The 20,089-nt window shown below is 32.2% G+C and overlaps 1 protein-coding gene across 1 annotated transcript; it reads left to right on the top strand.

Annotated features, from left to right (window-relative positions):
- The first annotated feature begins 392 nt into the window (after positions 1-392).
- Positions 393-19,082, top strand: mbf1 (multiprotein bridging factor 1). The gene is made up of 5 exons (XM_027380079.2): positions 393-636; positions 6,818-6,869; positions 7,043-7,203; positions 10,186-10,279; positions 17,802-19,082. The coding sequence occupies exons 1-5, from the start codon at positions 559-561 to the stop codon at positions 17,864-17,866; spliced, it is 450 nt and encodes a 149-aa protein (XP_027235880.1). The 5' UTR covers positions 393-558; the 3' UTR covers positions 17,867-19,082.
- The last annotated feature ends 1,007 nt before the right edge of the window (positions 19,083-20,089 follow it).

Below are 20,089 nucleotides of genomic sequence, written 5' to 3'. Positions count from 1 at the left end.
CAAAAGAACACAAGAAAATATCTTTTTGTGAATGGCCTTGAAAACTGTGCATCGATGCATCTAGATTCGACCTTGTGGTGTGCACACGTGTTTGCGTTCCTTTGTATGTAAATATAGAACAGTTTACTGAAGATATTGGTCAGGATATGTTTTATTGTAGAAAATACATTTAATTATATTTGATAGTGTTGTTTAATAGATTATTTGATATTTGTATTGATATAATTTTAAACCAATCTTGAGGTTTTTAAAAAAGGAAAACGTTCATATATTACAATAGAATACCCGTAAAGAAATCCGTTTTCTGAAATACCACCCACAACCACAGAAAACGTAAAAAACATCATTTTACGCAATATTCTGCAACTCTACAGAGGCAAAACTCAGTATAAAAGCCAAATCGCGACCTCGGAAAGCCCCGGAAAGAGAAGGAAAGGAAAAAAGCCAAGACTCGACCACGAGATCCCGTTTCCGCAGCTCATAGTGGACCTTCCGGACCGCCCGTGCGACAGCGTTTCTCCCTCGCCTCCCGAAATTCTATCCAAATTTACGTGAATAATGGCTGATAGCGACTGGGACACCGTTACTGTGCTTAGAAAGAAGCCCCAGAAGGCCTCCCAGCTTAAAAGTGAGCAGGTAGATATGTAGTGTAGAGCGTTATAAGCTGGAAGTCAGCCGTGGAACCGAAAGCAACGTGATTCTTTTTCCAGACAGTTTTTTGGAACTATTTTGCAGTCCATTTTTCATCGCCCTTTTTCGGTAACTTATTTACACTGTTTGTTTTTTTCCTCATTATTTTTGTGGTAATTATTGTGATGTAGAAGGCGAGGCCAAAAAAGGGGTGTTTCCATGAACTTGGAACTTTTTTCCGTAAACCTGAATTTTGTCTTGTAATTTCCACACTGGATTTTGCCTCCACAGCAAAATTGTTGTATGAAAGTTATTAGATTTAAAAGATTTCACCTCGCAGGGGGTGAAATAGGAAGAATTTCACCCCTTGTGGCCTCCTTACATCACGGCAACTAAGAGTGTGTTTCACCATGTATAAAATCAATGCAATTCCAACCCCCAATGGCTCCTCTTTTCACACCCTTCTCTCCCACTTTTCACTCCTGTGTGATATTATTTCACTCTTTGTCCACTTTTCATCAGGATATTCTTACCCACTTTCCACTTTTTATTTCTGCATTTACCATTTTTCTTTCAGATGCTTCTTTTGGCACTTTCTTCCTTTCTTCTTTCTGTTTGTGGGATATTTTACTATTCTCTCTGTGTGATATCAAAGGTCTCAATTTCATTTCCAGAATTTTGGGTCATTGAGTTGTTATGAAGCAATTTGAAAAGTAGAAAAACTTTCAAAATCATTAGCATTAATTCAGTATGGATGGGTATAATTTTTAGCTTTTGTATTTGCTCCTTAACACTGGGTGATTGTCTGGCGTGGGGTAAGATGCGGGAAACCTCTTCGTAACAACTGGGAAAATGACCCATAATGACGGAGCATCACTTTGCGTCTGTGATTATTTACAGTGATATGGTATCGCATCTCCTCACTCCAATGAGGCATAATTGAAAGAGTAAAAAGATTGAAAGAGTAAAAAAGTTAGATATAAGTACTGTTCTCTCTGTTTCTGTATATATATTTTAACTTTTATACTTCATTTATGATAGAAGTGGTTTAGCATTTTTTCAGATCAATCATTTTATACTAAATAGCTGATATAAAGATCAGGGACTTGACACTTTTCAAAAATTGTGTGACTGAGATTTGGTTAGTGTTCAGGAAAGAATTGTGTGAACATTAGAAAAAGAGTTAACATAGGAACTGACATGATACACATTTCTGTATGAATTAACCCCTTGGAAGTGAGTGCCTTGCTCTGGTATTTTGACATAAAATAGGTCTACGTGAATTGCGACTCTCCCCAAGTGTAGACCCATCCTACATGAACATGCACATAATGTAATGCTTTTAGCTCTTATTCTGCAGTTTTATTTTTGCTGTTTTATATTTGCTGAGGTCTACATGTGTCATTTGCAGTGCTACATCAAGAGCATGCTTCATATCATCTGTCCAGATAGTTTACACTGTGTACAATATCAATAATAAGAACTATTGTGTTATTTGAGATATTTTGTTAATTTTGTATTATTCAGTTTTCCATAACACCCTGTGCCGCAGGTAACTACAATGTTCTGCATGGACATAGTGTCCTCTCTGGAGCCAGCATTCTCCCAGCCATAACTCACACAGTACACTCCACCTTCATTTATAAGTGGAAATATTTTAGGAGTCCTTTCCTAAAGGCCCACAAGTCATTCTCCCTTCCAAATCTTTGTGCATGTATGGCAATATGTTCCATCACTTGGGAACAGTTTCCCATGGCAAAACCCCTGTCACCCTGCCCCTCAGCCAAATTTTCCCTTGAAAAGACGGACATGTCACCCATCATTCAGACTATTTTTTAAAGATGAAAATACCCCATCATCTGAATCCAATGTGCTAATAGCACAAGTGAAGGCGTAAATTACCAATTAATAAGGGTGCATAGTAATATGCTGCTGTACTGCTGTAAAATCAAAAAAAGATCTATATATATATACATACATACATACATACATACATACATACATACATACATACATACATACACACACACACACACACACACACACACACACACACACACACATACATACATACATACATACATACACACACACACACACACACACACACACACACACACACACACACACACACACACACACACACACACACACACACACACACATATATATATATATATATATATATATATATATATATATTTACACATACATATACATATACATATACATATACATATACATATACATTTTCATATACATATACATATACATATACATATACATATTCTGATGATAGAGTTTGTCTTTCTCTTATTTTTTTGTTAAATAAAGAATCAGGCTAAACTCTGTGCCTTGCCAAAAAATTTAATAAGAAAATTGTGTGCGACTGCTAGTGTTGTTTTACAGTTAGGAACAAAAATAATGTAGAAAATAGTCACACAGACTTCCATAAGGAGATTTTTCCCATGTACTTAAATTGTTAACACAAAATCCAAATCCACTGTCAATGTACAGGGATTTATGAAGGATTTATAAGGCCAGCCAAGGATCCAAGGATCTGTGATGTATTTGTACAATCTTAAGTCCAGCCTGTTAGTGGCACAGTAACCAGGAGTTCCTGTGTTCTGGCAAAGGCCAACAAATCTCCCTATGTATTCTGGTGGGAGAGAACTTGAGCAGGATTAATATTGAACAGTGACTTTCCAAGTACGTTTACAAACTCTAATCATGCCAGATTAAATGTTGTGAAGGGTTGTTGGCCATTGCTAAAGCACCAACAGATGTGGAGGTTTTATTGTTTAACAGTGGCCACAAACCACCAAATATAAGAAAAAGATAAGCTAATCTTCAGAATAGCCTATTGTAGATAGTAATGTTGAAGAAGCCTTTTGTAGATAGCTGTGTTAAAAGAGAGAAGAAATGAAAAAATCACTAAGAAGATTAGATTAGAAGTGCTCTTTAGTATGGTGGTAAAAACAAAACTTCTGTGCTGTATGTCTCAACTTCTACTGAATTCTTACGTGTATTGATTTGCTAGGCATTAGTCGTACTGAAGTCTTGTGTGTATTGATTTGCTAGGCATTTGTCAGAAGCGGAAAGTCTTAGATAGCTGTGTAGAGCTTTGCAGGCTTGCTGGATTCACTTCATGTATAATGGGCAACCAAAAAATGTTGATAGATTTTATTTGTTTATCAATTTCTTTTTCAAGGAAAGTAGCAAGGATGAATCATCTAATACTCTGTTTAAGAAATCATAAATTGTTGGGATTTCAGAAGAGGAACTGGAGAGTGTATACAAGATATAGACTTTTCAACGCACTAGCTTTTGGTAGTAGTTTCAGCATAATTTACTAGTTCTCAGTCTTCTTTCATAATATGTTGTTTGGTTGGATTTGGGAGGTGGCATCCCCATACAGAGAACGAAGGGGTAAAGCCTCCTTTAAAAGATACCTTATATATGTTAATACAAAATTAAATTTTCATGCAAGTTCATACTGTGTTAGGTACAGTATAATAACTTCATACAGTCATTTGATCATCATGCTGATGCAACTTCCTGCTGTGGACTGGCACTGATGCAACATTGTGAGTTGTTGTGCAATACCATCTTAGTTGTTCTTGCAATATGATGCACCTTCTTTTCCACTAATGTCTATTAGTGGTTGTTTGTTTGTCTTTGGATTGATAAGAAGAAAAAATTCACCATCAAATGCAGTTAACTCAGTGCTGCTGGGAACATGTAATATTCACTCTAATAAAGTTTTGTTAAATATATATATTCACATAGATGGCTCGACCAGTGCAAAACCACCATGCGGTCAGTTAATAGACCTATGTGACCTTGCCTCGCTTTGATTTTTGGGAGAATGTTGTTTCTCTCTTAATGATATTATGATAGACTTTATAGTTATTACAATGTTATTAACAAAACAAATGATAATTTAGAACAAAAAAAGAATATAGCCAGAAATACAGGAAAAGGGCAGACAGGTGAGATAGGGAGGATAAGTAATTGACTCCTTGGTGACTAAGCACCTGGTGGCATTGGGTCAAGTTTAGTAAAAGTCAGTGTCACTAATTGTAGTTCTTGCCACTAAATTTTCATTTTATGTATCTGATATGGTGTTGCACTTTCTTTCATAAGCACCATGTATGTACACAAGTATGCATTGTCTTTACCTGTTGGTATTGTGCTAAGAATTTTACTGTTATCATTTCCTTTTCTGCCAACACTGGTAGTTTCATCATGAGATATTTTGCTAATCACATGCTTAAAAAAGTATGAATAGAAAAGATAAGAAAATTATATCCATGCTAAAACATTAATGTAACTTATGGGTTAAGGAGTATTCCTTTTTATTTTGATGCCTTTGCTCAGTTCAAATTCACTTCAATCTTGCCATATAGCCATTAGTACTATGTAGCTTGCAAGTTGACCTTGATAATGTTATGAGCTTTTGAAAATGTTATTAGTAACATCTGGTAACAACATATCCTGTTTTGGGGAAAAAAGCCAAGCTTCACAGTTTTTCACATTTCCACACCAAATTCAGTCAGGCATTAATTAATGGAGAGGAGGGACTACAAGAGGAATAGAGGAGTGGAGTTGATACCATGGGTGTGGTTGGAGGAAAATTTCCAGACAAATATATTGTGAACACTACATACTCATTGGTATGGGGATTTTAGGTTGGGTGCACATGAACACTTCAAAACTTCTTGTCTCTCCTTTGTAGTCTTATTATCTCTTTATGTTCGTAAGCATTTTTTGCCATTTTTGAACATTTATATTTGTCATTTGATATGTTGTATCCAGATGGTGATACTCTTTTCCTTGCATAGACACCATAAGCCAGTTCAAAAATTATAACAATGTCACATTTTGTTATTTGTCATTTAATTTTTTTTTTTTTAATGTTCAATTATCTGTAATCCAACCTTCATGCCGGTCATGGTGTAAAGGAATAGGAGTCTGAGCATAGAAAAAGTGTCCTCTCTGGTGCCGGCACACTTCCAGTCATGGCTTAAGGAAGGTACATTTCACACTCGTTTACTGATGGGAATCATGCAAGAGGCCCTTCAAATATACCCACTGAGTCAAAACATCCTCCAAGACCTTTCTGCAATCATGGTGAATAATTTCTGTCACCCCACCCTTCAGCTGAAATTCTCATGATGGCTTGTTCCTTTCACCACCAGCCATCGACCAAATTTTTCCATGACATGATGTTCATGTCACCACTTTTTTCATGACGTGGTCATGATGTCATCTGGATCATAAGGGTTTCATTACTCCTTCATAAACCATTTTGTCTTGAAGTTAGATTGGAGAAAGTACAGGGATTTGCTGTCAATGGTTAGTTTGTGCATGATTGGATTTATTTACAGGAGTTTACATTTGGTTTGCATTATATGTTGGCAGTAATTAATATGGACTGTTGGTTTTGTATGTATGTATTTTTTTGTAAATTCTTTGAGGATATGCACTAATTGTTGGCTGTTAAAAAGGTTTCCTATGGTTTATTGGGTATTGTTACTGGGTGTATTGTTTTTCATTGCATTTTTATGTATGTTAATGATGAATGATGGGAACCCCCTGTATCTCCCTGCCCCTTCTTCCCTTTTTCTCTCCCTTTCCTTGTTCCTCTCTGTTCTTTGCAGCTTGAATATTTGATATTTTTTCAGGTGTTCATGGTACTGAAAAGCAAAGTTTTCTATTCTCAGTGCGTGTTACACTACAAATGTTTTGATACTGTTGACCAAAGAAATGACCTGAGTTTGACATTCAGCTTGATGTTGTTTTAGTCGTGGGAGAATTATTCATGATCTGCACCTGAATTAAAACCTATCTTTATAATTAGTGCTGATTATTATTAACTGTGTTGTTGTTTTTGTTGTTGTTCTTGCTATTACTATTATTATTTATATGATTATCGATGTTATTGTTATTGTTAGTTATTGTTTTTGTTATAGTCATTATTATTTTTATATGTATTATTGTTAATTATTATCATCATCATCGTTGACGTTGTCATCAGTATCACTATCCCTATCGTTATTATTGTTATAAATGTTGATATTGCTTATGTTATATTTTTCAATATTTATTTTTTATATATTTTTTTATATAAAACTTGTTTTATTGTTGGTAAGACTGAATCTGAAAATATTTATTTTCCTTAAAGGCTGTGAACAAGGCCAGACGAATCGGAGCTCAAGTGGAAACCAGCACGAAATGTAAGTAGTGAATTTATTTTCTTGATTTGACTATGACATGTGTTTTGTTTGTTTGTTCAGTGGTTTACTATATATGTTACCTATTCATTTATTTTTTAAGTATATATTCATGTATCTTGAATGATGATAATGTAAAAATGTATTTTAGAAGAAAAATGTATGAATATCAACAGATGGAGCTGCCAGCAACAAGCAACATGCCACCACCTTCAACACAGCCAAGCTCGACCGTGAGACTGAGGAACTGAAGCACAACAAAGTGGCCCCAGATGTAGGCCGGCTTATCCAGCAAGGACGCCAGAACAAGGGGTGGACGCAGAAGGACCTGGCCACTGTAAGCTGTATAATATTAGATACTTTGCTCTCTCTCTCTCTCTCTCTCTCTCTCTCTCTCTCTCTCTCTCTCTCTCTCTCTCTCTTTCTCTCTCTCTCTCTCTCTCTCTCTCTCTCTCTCTCTCTCTCTCTCTCTCTCTCTCTCTCTCTGTCTCTCTCTCTATATATATATATATATATATATATATATGTATCTGTATGTATCTACATGTATCTACATGTATATACATGTATATACATGTATATACATGTATATACATGTATATACATGTATATACATGTGTATATATATATATATATATATATATATATATATATTTTTTTTTTATAGTAGGTTTAATGTGTTGATTTAGGTTTCTTTAAATAATTTGGGTTATTGAAGAATGGATCAGGTTTGATGAGGAATTAAATGGGTGGTAGAAGTACTTGTAGAGATATGAAGCTGATCAGGTCCATTACATACAGTATGAGTTGAAGAAAATAAAGATAATACACAGTGCCAAGTCCATGGATGGTTGCTCTACCAAGACAACAGCACACTCAGGTGACATTTGGTTAAGATTAGGCACGGTTTAAAAAGTTGGTACCATCATCTCCATATTTATTTCCCAGAAAAGTTAATTATTGTCATTTAGGATTTTGGCCATAAGATGAATGGACTGATATGCACAATTTACAGATTATATCCATGTTCGATTATTGGCCATAAGGAAATGAAGAAGCCTGTATTTCGACAAAGGCCTTCTAAACCTTGTTGCCTCTCCCTTTCCCCCTCCCCTTCCTCTTCCTCCGCTCCCTTTCCCCCTCCCCTTCCTCTTCCTCCGCTCCCTTTCCCCCTCCCCTTCCTCTTCCTCTGCTCCCTTTCCCCCTCCCCTTCCTCTTCCTCTGCTCCCTTTCCCCCTCCCCTTCCTCTTCCTCCGCTCCCTTTCCCCCTCCCCTTCCTCTTCCTCTGCTCCCTTTCCCCCTCCCCTTCCTCTTCCTCTGCTCCCTTTCCCCCTCCCCTTCCTCTTCCTCTGCTCCCTTTCCCCCTCCCCTTCCTCTTCCTCTGCTCCCTTTCCCCCTCCCCTTCCTCTTCCTCCTCTGTCTTTCCCCCTCCCCTTCCTCTTCCTCCTCTGTCTTTCCTCATCCTCCTCTCTCTTTCCTCCTCCCACTCCTGTTCCCTGTAATACTTCCACCCCCCTCACTTTCCCCATTATACCTCTCCCTCTCCCTCTCCCTCTCCCTCTCCCTCTTCATTTCCCTCTCCCTTTCCCTTCTCTTCTTTCCCTCTCCCTTTCCCTCTCCCTTTCCCTCTCCCTTTCTCTCTCCCTTTCCCTCTCCCTTTCCCTCTCCATTCCCCTCTCCTTTTCCCTTTCCCTCTCTCTCCCCTTCCCTCTCCCTCCCCTTCCCTCCCCTTCCCTCTCCCTTTCCCTCTCCCATTTCCCTCTCCCTCTCCCTCTCCCTCTCCCTCTCCCTCTCCCTCTCCCTCTCCCTCTCCCTCTCCCTCTCCCTCCCCTTCCCTTCCCTTCCCTTCCCTATCCCTCTCCCTCCCCTACCCTCTCCCTCCCTCTCACTCCTTCTCCCTCTCCCCCTCCCTCTCCCTCTCCCTCTCCCTCTCCCCCTTCTCCCTCTCCCTCTCCCTCCCCTTCCCTCTCCCTCTCCCTTCCCTCTCCCTCCCCTTCCCTCTCCCTCCCCTTCCTTCTCCCTCTCCCTCTCTCTCCCCTTACCTCTCCCTCTCTCTCCCCTTACCTCTCCCTCTCCCTCTCCCTCCCTCTTCCTCTCCCTCTCCCTCTCCCTCCCTCTTCCTCCCCCTCTCCCTCCCCCTCCCTCTCCCTCTCCCTCTCCCTCTCCCTCTCCCTTCCCTTCCTCTCCCTCCCTCTCCTCCTTCTGCCTCTCCCCCTTCTCCCTCTCCCTCTCCCTCTCCCTCTCCCTCCCCTTTCCCCTCCTCCCTCCCTCTCCCTCTCCCTCTCCTTCTCTCCCTCTCCCTCTCCCTCTCCCTCTCCCTCCCCTTTCCTCTCCCTCCCCTTCCCTCTGCTTCTCCCTCCCTCTCCCTCTCCCTCTCCCTCTCCCCCTCCCTCCCCTCCCTTCCCTCTCACTCCCCTTCCCTTCCCTCTTCCTCTCCTCCCTTCCCTCTCCCTCTCCTTCCTTCCCTCTCCCTCTCCTTCCTTTCCTCTCCCTCTCCTTCCTTCCCTCTCCCTCTCCTTCCTTCCCACCCTCTCCCTCTCCTTCCTTCCCACCCTCTCCCTCTCCTTCCTTCTCACCCTCTCCCTCTCCTTCCTTCTCCCTTTCCCTCTTTTTTCTTCTCCCTCTCCTTCCCTCTTCCCTCTCCCCTTTCCCCTTTCCCCTCTTCCCTCTTCCCTCTTCCCTCTCCTTCCCTCTCCTTCCCTCTTCCCTCTTCCCTCTCCTTCCCTCTTCCCTCTTCTCTCCCTTCCCCTCTTCCCTCTTCTCTCCCTTCCCCTCTTCCCTCTTCCCTCTTCCCTCTTCCCTCTCCTTCCCTCTTCCCTCTCCTTCCCTCTTCCCTCTCCTTCCCTCTTCCCTCTCCTTCCCTCTTCCCTCTCCTTCCCTCTTCCCTCTCCTTCCCTCTTCCCTCTCCTTTTCCCTCCCCTCTTCCCTCTCCTTCCCTCTTCCCTCTCCTTCCCTCTTCCCTCTCCTTCCCTCTTCCCTCTCCCTCTCGCTTTTCCCTCTCCCTCTCCCTCTCCCTCTCCCTCCCCTTCCCCCTCCCCCTCTCCCTCCCCCTCCCCCCACCTCTCCATTTCATATTGCAAGTAATCAATGACAGATTTATCTTGTGCATTCTCTTGTTGAGTAACTTCTGTGTGTGTAATTTTGAATTTATTTTTGGGGATATATTACATAATCCATGGATGAGCTGCACACTAGGATTCAAAAGTTTCATAATTTGCATACTTCTCAAATATTGTTATCATGTTTTTGCTGGGAGTTTATTGTTTAGGTTGTGTTAAATTTATAGTGCAGTTAAACTAAAAGTGTTTCTTGGTTCCAGCGTGTGAATGAAAAGCCACAGGTGATCCAGGAATACGAGCAAGGCAAGGCAGTGCCCAACCAAAACATCATAAGCAAGATTGAGAAGGCTATTGGTAAGCAGTGCTGCACATATGTTACCCTTTTTTTTTTTTTTTACAAAAGAGAGCTTTACAGTGTTGAAATAAGTTTTTGGAAATGTTTTAATAATGAGCAAACACGTATACCACAACATTATAACAACCAGTAATAGTGATACATTATGGTATTTTTTCTTCATTGTATATGTATTTATGTATATGTATGTGTATGTATGTATGTATGTATGTATGTATATATGTATATATGTATATGTATATATGTATGTATGTACTGTATATATATATATGTATATGTATATGCATATGTAAAATATATATATATATATATATATATATATATATATATATATATATATATGTATATTATAATATTATGTAATGTATGTATATGCATTTATATATGTATGTATGTGTATAAATGTATTTATTTATATGTATATACATGTATGTATTTATGTATATGTATATACATGTATGTATTTATATATATGTATATACATGTATGTATTTATGTATATGTATATACATGTATGTATTTATGTATATATATACATGTATGTATTTATGTATATGTATATACATGTATGTATTTATGTATATGTATATACATGTATGTATTTATGTATATGTATATACATGTATGTATTTATATATATGTATATACATGTATGTATTTATGTATATGTATATTCATGTATGTATTTATGTATATGTATATTCATGTATGTATTTATGTATATGTATATACATGTATGTATTTATGTATATGTATATACATGTATGTATTTATGTATATGTTTATACATGTATGTATTTATGTATATGTTTATACATGTATGTATTTATGTATATGTTTATACATGTATGTATTTATGTACATGTATATACATGTATGTATTTATGTACATGTATATACATGTATGTATTTATGTATATGTATATACATGTATGTATTTATGTATATGTATATACATGTATGTATGTATATGTATATATATGTATGTGTATATATGTATATGTGTGTATATATGTATATGTATGTATATGTATAATTATATGTATAATTATATGTATATATATATTATTTATTTATTTATTTATTTATTTATATATATATATATATGCATATACATACATTACATAACATATATTTATATATAAATATTTATTTATTTACATATATGTATATATGTATATATTACATTTATGTATATATGTATATATTACATTTATGTATATATGTATATATTACATTTATGTATATATGTATATATTACATATATGTATATATGTATATATTACATATATGTATATATGTATATATTACATATATGTATAAATGTATATATTACATATATGTATATATGTATATATTACATATATGTATATATGTATATATTACATATATGTATATATGTATATATTACATATATGTATATATGTATATATTACATATATGTATATATGTATATATTACATATATGTATAAATGTATATATTACATATATGTATATATGTATATATTACATATATGTATATATGTATATATTACATATATGTATATATGTATATATTACATATGTATATGTGTATATATTACATATATGTATATGTGTATATATTACATATATGTATATATGTATATATTACATATATGTATATATGTATATATTACATATATGTATATATGTATATATTACATATATGTATATATGTATATATTACATATATGTATATATATATATTACATATATGTATATGTATATATTACATATATGTATATATGTATATATTACATATATGTATATATGTGTATATTACATATATGTATATATGTATATATGTATATATTATATATATGTATATATGTATATATTACATATATGTATATATGTGTATATTACATATATGTATATATGTATATATGTATATATTATATATATGTATATATGTATATATTACATATATGTATATATTACATATATGTATATATGTATATATTTCATATATGTATATATGTATATATTACATATATGTATATATGTATATATTACATATATGTATATATGTATATATTACATATATGTATATATGTATATATTACATATATGTATATATGTATATATGTATATATTACATATATGTATATATGTATATATTACATATATGTATATATGTATATATTACATATATGTATATATGTATATATTACATGTATGTATATATGTATATATTACATGTATGTATATATGTATATATGTATATATGTATATATTACATATATGTATATATGTATATATTACATATATGTATATATGTATATATTACATATATGTATATATGTATATATTACATATATGTATATATGTATATATTACATATATGTATATATGTATATATTACATATATGTATATATGTATATATTACATATATGTATATATGTATATATTACATATATGTATATATGTATATATTACATATATGTATATATGTATATATTACATATATGTATATATGTATATATTACATATATGTATATATGTATATATTACATATATGTATATATGTATATATTACATATATGTATATATGTATATATTACATATATGTATATATGTATATATTATATATATGTATATATTTCATATATGTATACATGTATATATTACATATATGTATACATGTATATATTACATATATGTATACATGTATATATTACATATATGTATACATGTATATATTACATATATGTATACATGTATATATTACATATATGTATACATGTATATATTACATATATGTATACATGTATATATTACATATATGTATACATGTATATATTACATATATGTATACATGTATATATTACATATATGTATACATGTATATATTACATATATGTATACATGTATATATTACATATATGTATACATGTATATATTACATATATGTATACATGTATATATTACATATATGTATACATGTATATATTACATATATGTATACATGTATATATTACATATATGTATACATGTATATATTACATATATGTATACATGTATATATTACATATATGTATACATGTATATATTACAGATATGTATACATGTATATATTACAGATATGTATACATGTATATATTACAGATATGTATACATGTATATATTACAGATATGTATATATGTATATATTACAGATATGTATATATGTATATATTACAGATATGTATATATGTATATATTACATATATGTATATATGTATATATTACATATATGTATATATGTATATATTACATATATGTATATATGTATATATTACATATATGTATATATGTATATATTACATAGATGTATATATGTATATATTACATAGATGTATATATGTATATATTACATATATATATATATATATATATATATATATATTACAAATATGTATATATGTATATATTACATATATGTATATATGTATATATTTATATATTACATATATGTATATATGTATATATGTATATATTACATATATGTATATATGTATATATTACATATGTGTATATATGTATATATTACATATATGTATATATGTATATATTACATATATGTATATATGTATATATTACATATATGTATATATGTATATATTACATATATGTATATATGTATATATGTATATATTACATATATGTATATATTACATATATATATATATATATATTATGTATATATTACATATATGTATATATGTATATATTACATATATGAATATATGTATATATTACATATATGTATATGTGTATATATTACATATATGTATGTGTATATATTACATATATGTATATGTGTATATATTACATATATGTATATGTGTATATATTACATATATGTATATATGTATATATTACATATATGTATATATGTATATATTACATATATGTATATATGTATATATTACATATATGTATATATGTATATATTACATATATGTATATATGTATATATTACATATATGTATATATGTATATATTACATATATGTATATATGTATATATTACATATATGTATATATGTATATATTACATATATGTATATATGTATATATTACACATATTTATATATGTATATATTACATATATGTATATATGTATATATTACACGTATGTATATATGTATATATTACACATATGTATATATGTACATATTACACACATGTATATATGTATATATTACACATATGTATATATGCATATATTACACTTATGTATATATGTATATATTACATATATGTATGTATGTATATATTACATATATGTATATGCATATATATATAACATATATGCATATATGTATATATGTATATATTACATATATGTATATATGTATATATGTATATATATGTATGTGTATATATGTATATATATATGTATGTATGTGTATATATGTCTTTATGTGTATATATGTCTTTATGTGTATATATATACATTAATATATGTGTGTGTATATATATATATATATATATATATATATATATATATATATATATATATATATATATATATATATATATATATATATATATATATATATATACATGTATGTATGTGTGTATATACCAGATTGGAAACTTTGCAAAGTGTGTGGCTTAGTTGTTTGGAAGCAGAAATGGCACAGCTATGCATACAGATTGATACAAAAATATGCAGTTGAGTAAGAGTTTTGTGTGTCCAATCAGCCAGTCATTGGCTTCAACTCAAGGAATTCATAGTTCGCGGTTGTGCATTTAAGGGGACTCTCTGGTAATTTTTTCGATTTTTTTATTTTTCTTGCTGATTTTGATGAAACTCGCACCCTAGTGAGATCTCAAAACTATTTTTTTTTTTTTAATCGCCCGAACAGTTTTTGAATTATTGTTTAAAAAACGTCCCCCCATGAAAATTGGCATTTTCGTCAATGATTCCTTATCCAGGAAAAAATACACAGGCTTTCTGATGTGATTTTTGAACAGATTCACCCTAAATCTTGTACTTGTTGCAAGCACTTTTTTCAGTTTCGACTTTTTTTTTTGTAAATTTTTGAAATGACCGACTTTATAAAATTATTATTATTATTTTTTTTTTCCATAAATGTCATCTTTACAAGAAAAACAGGAAAAAAAATGCAAAAACTAAATGCAACAGGCACTAGATTATTTATTCAGCAACAAAATGAGCCATAAAACATTTTTTTCGGACTAAAATTTTCTAAAATCGTTGACGAAGACTACAAAGGTAGTGTTCCAAGATATTTGCATTTTTGGGTTTTCGTACATTTTCATAGCTGTTTTGGTATTAACAAAATTAGGTATTAGAATAATCATCCTATAACATAATCCCCTATGATTTACCTTCATTGCGAAGTATTGTGGAAATTCCTAGCAAGTAATAGTATCTCACTACACGTCATTTGTTGTAGTAGGGTCACAGTGATTTGTGGTGTCTATAGGCCTACATTGACCATTTTTAAAATTTTCTAAAAAATCGCCCAAAAATCATACAGCCATTCTGATTTCATATCTGAATAGCACAATCCTTCAACTATAATATACGGTAGCCAAATTTTAGAAGTCGACCTTATTTTTTTTCTTGTGAATGAATTACAAAGATGACTGTTTGAACAGTCCAAGTAGGCCTATTTTTTATATAAGTCACTTTTATAAGAAGCAATTGAAAATATTGCAAAAAGTAAGTGCAACAAGCACAAGATTGTTTATTTAGCTACAAAATGAGCTATAAAACGTTTTTTTTTTACCAAAATTGCGTATGCCATTATTACAGATATAATATATAAAGATATAAAGAAATATCTTATATAATATATAAGATATAAAGGTATAATATCAAAATGTCGTCATATGTTCATTTTTTTTTTTTTTTTACAGTATGGATAACAAATGATATGTGAAATACTTCCATATGATATAATCATGTATCATTTCCCTTTATAATGAGCTATAATGGGGATTTACAATATATAAAACTGGCCTGAAGCCTCCTCCATGGCAGTATATATACAATGACAGATCCATGTTGATAAATACGTCCATATTTATCTTTCTAATACATTCTATATAGTTGTATTTGTGCATTAGTTGTATCTGTATATAAAATCACAAGATAAATATCGATATATATATCAATTATACTTTTTATACTTTTTATACTATACTATATCAACTTTATACTTTTATACAAAAAATAACTTCATACTTTAACAAAAGAGTTTAAAAATTATCATTTTACTATTCCTAACTGATAGAAGATATTGAACTGTAGGCCTATAAGGGGATCATTAGACACGCCTCATTATAGGGCGGTGGAGCACTACAGCTATGTTTCTATAGCCAAAAGTAAACATGCCATCATCAAAACTCTTTTGGTAACATTTGTGAAAAGAACATTATCCCTACAACCAAAATAACAACCTATATCTAAATAAGTCATCTCGGGGGTGGGGGTTGGGGGTAGGGGGGAAGGAATACAGCTGATGTCTTGAGCTCTCGACTAGAACATCAAAGTTCTTGAAAAAACTACGTATATAGGTTATTTCATAATAAATTATGATTTTAAGATATTTTAGAATTACTATGTGATTCCTACATCATATCATACATAAATATGTTACTAATTTATAATTTGAATGCAAGAAAATAGTATTTAAACACGGGAAAGGGAGGGCTCTCGCGACTTTGCTTCGCCAGGTTATTCCAATACGATCGTTCGCCAGCCCTGGCGAAAGTTTGCCTGGCAAACTTTTAATGGTATGAAGTTCCCGATCGCCTGGCGAAACCTTTCGCCAGAACTAGCAAAAGGTTTTAAAAGTACGGGCCAGAAAGTTAACCTTGTTATAGCATAAAGTGTAGTATAGCATAAAATATAAAGTTAAATTTGATATAGTATAAAGTTATTTTCAACTTCTTTGTTATAGCATAAAGTTAGATTTTAACTCCTTTGTTATAGTATGAAGTGAGACTATTGCGGACACAACATTTTCGTCTTCTCTCGAGGTTAATAATTAGGTTTAGCTCATGTTATATGCACTGCAGATGTAAACAAATTTGCACTAGATTTAGCAGGAATGCAAGATGTTAGGGCCTGGCGATCCCTTCACCCGCCCTGGCAAACGTTAGGTTTAAAAGTAAGGTCTCCCTCACTCAGATGTTTGCCTGGCGTAGCTTCGCCAGGCAAACGCCAGCACTGGTGAAAGGTTCTAAAAGTACGGGCCTTAATGTTAGTGTTAGTGTTAGTGTTATGTATATGTATTTATATGTGTGTCTGTTATGTATACGTATTTATATGTGTGTGTCTGTTATGTATATATGTAATTATATGTGTGTGTGTTATGTATATATGTATTTATATTTGTGTGTATTATGTATATGTATGTATATGTATATGAATATGTATACACATGTACATATGTATATATATACATATATATTATATATTAGTTATGGAAGACAAATCTTATTCTTGTTTAGCTAATCCTGATATTCCTTGACAGGGATGCGCCTGCGAGGAAAGGACAAAGGACAACCCCTACCAGCTCCAGGGAGCAAGAAGAAATAAGCAGAAGCCAAGTCCCTCTGCCTTTTGCTCTTTCACCCACAATGTGTGTACCATGCTACAGGCAGTACCCAGAAAGTTCCCCTTCAGTTTACTACTCGGCAATTAGGGCTATTTGGAATATTGTTTTTAGTGTTTCATATGTCAAGTGCTTTTGTTCTCACACCTAGCTTGGAGGGCATTTTTTCTTTTTCTCTTGAGGGAAAAACAAATTTTCTGGCAGAGTTTGGATAAATAGATATATCACTAAATAAAAAATAAAAAAAAATGTTATGTATTGATAGAACTGGATGAACAGGAAATGTTATTTAGTAAAAGCTTAATTGTGTACCTCCACTATCCACAAAATGTGTAAGGGTATGGTTAGCTGACCATAGCATGTATTTAGTTTTTTTTTTTCATTTTTGAACAGATTGATTTTTGTTCTTTTGAACTCTTTTTCATTCATTCATGCAGTTATATGCATTTGTATTTCCAAGTTTATTGTAATAACTGGACAGCATTCGTTTCTCTGCTGAACTAAGACTGGTAATGACTAATCGAAGAGGAATTCACTTGATTTGTTATTCAGCTGTTCTGTTTTCTCACTACGTACTTCAGAGTATGTTCAATCTTTTATAGAATTTCTATGGTGTATGCTAAATAAATACTATAAAGGAGTTTCCATAGATAATCATTTCCTCTTTCCAGATGTTTTGATGTTTCCTGTTTCCCATATGTGACCCTTTCTCTGTCCTAAAGTGATTGTATTTTTACAAAAGTTTAGTATCAATATAACTGCAATATATATATGCAACAATAAAGGGGAATACACTGAGAACTTAGGAATAATATGGTAATAAAAGAAATCTCTGTATCAGTAAATGTATTTTTTTTTCTATACAGACATCATTAACAAGTAAAAATGCAGTTGATGTTCCTGATTAACAATATGAAATCTTGAATTTTGTAAGGAGTTCTATTAACCTTGAATGGAAAGTTGTTTCAAAAGAATTAAGACTTAAAAGATATTCCAATGCCATAGAGATTGAGTGGATATACAAAGAACTGCCAAGCATTCAAATTGGAGTGTGATATAAAGGTTGTTTTGACTAAGGATGTTATCAACTTTGTGTTCCACTTCATATTGGTTAAAAAAAAGCAGATCATGCTTGCTTGATACCATATAGTTTCAGTGTACTAACATACAATAAAGTTTCACCCTGAAAGCAAGTGAGAATTTTGGCTTTTTGTTAAAGAAATCCTTTGCTATACAAAAAGAAAATGTTAAAAACTTTAGTGCCATGCCTTGAAATGAAAAAGTGAGTTTCTACTTCCATTCTTGCTTTTCTCTTATTGTGTAAATGCAAGTACAGCTAATTCGTGGGTGTTTGCATAAACATAATTTTGACGATCTCTCAGATTTTTTAATGTGTGAGTGTCATTTTCCATCACATTTCCAGGTCTTGTGTATACTATCACTTTGACACTGGGCATTATGACAAGTATATGTAGGATTGTCATTTTATTCTGATGAGCTTGTATGAGATATAAAATTTGAGAATACTTCCGTCTTGGAGTGGTTCAGTTAAGCATATTACTTTTCTTATAATAGTTAGAGCTAGTTATTTTTGATGATCATATTTGATCCTGTGAGAGTGAGTGTAATGCAGTGTGAATCAGTAACATTAAACTATCTCTAATGTCTTTTCCTTTTTTCCTCTCATCTTCCTCTGTCTCATTTGTTTTATATTTACTGTAAAAGAGCATGTCATAGTCTCTATATATCATAAAAAGACAAGGCCTATAATCCTCTATTTATCTGTAACAGGGCAAGGCTTTTTGAATAAAAGAAAAGACTAGGGTTCTTGTGAAATGGAGTAAGACCAGTTTCATTACTTGAGGTGAAGGAACACAGTCTTGTTTATAGAAATTTTAAAAACTATCATGATTAGTTACTAGTACCCATAACTTATGCAGATAATTTTGGATGCTCATATAGTCTGATAAATCAACATTTTCTAATATTAATTTAGATTTAGATAAGACAAAAAAAGAATAAGATTCCATCACTCATAATCAAAAGGTTTTCCAATACTGGTTATCTTTCTGCATTTCTGTAAAACTATTAAAATAATGACAGAAATCATTCAAAATGATTACTGTTGCAATTTTTGTGTAATGTCAGTGGAAATATTTTTAAAAAGTATTATTAATAATCTTACATTTGGCAGAAAGTGATCTCTT

Source organism: Penaeus vannamei, chromosome 2, assembly GCF_042767895.1.
Source record: "Penaeus vannamei isolate JL-2024 chromosome 2, ASM4276789v1, whole genome shotgun sequence".
Classification (NCBI taxonomy): domain Eukaryota; kingdom Metazoa; phylum Arthropoda; class Malacostraca; order Decapoda; family Penaeidae; genus Penaeus; species Penaeus vannamei.
This window is presented reverse-complemented; position numbering and strand designations above follow the sequence as displayed.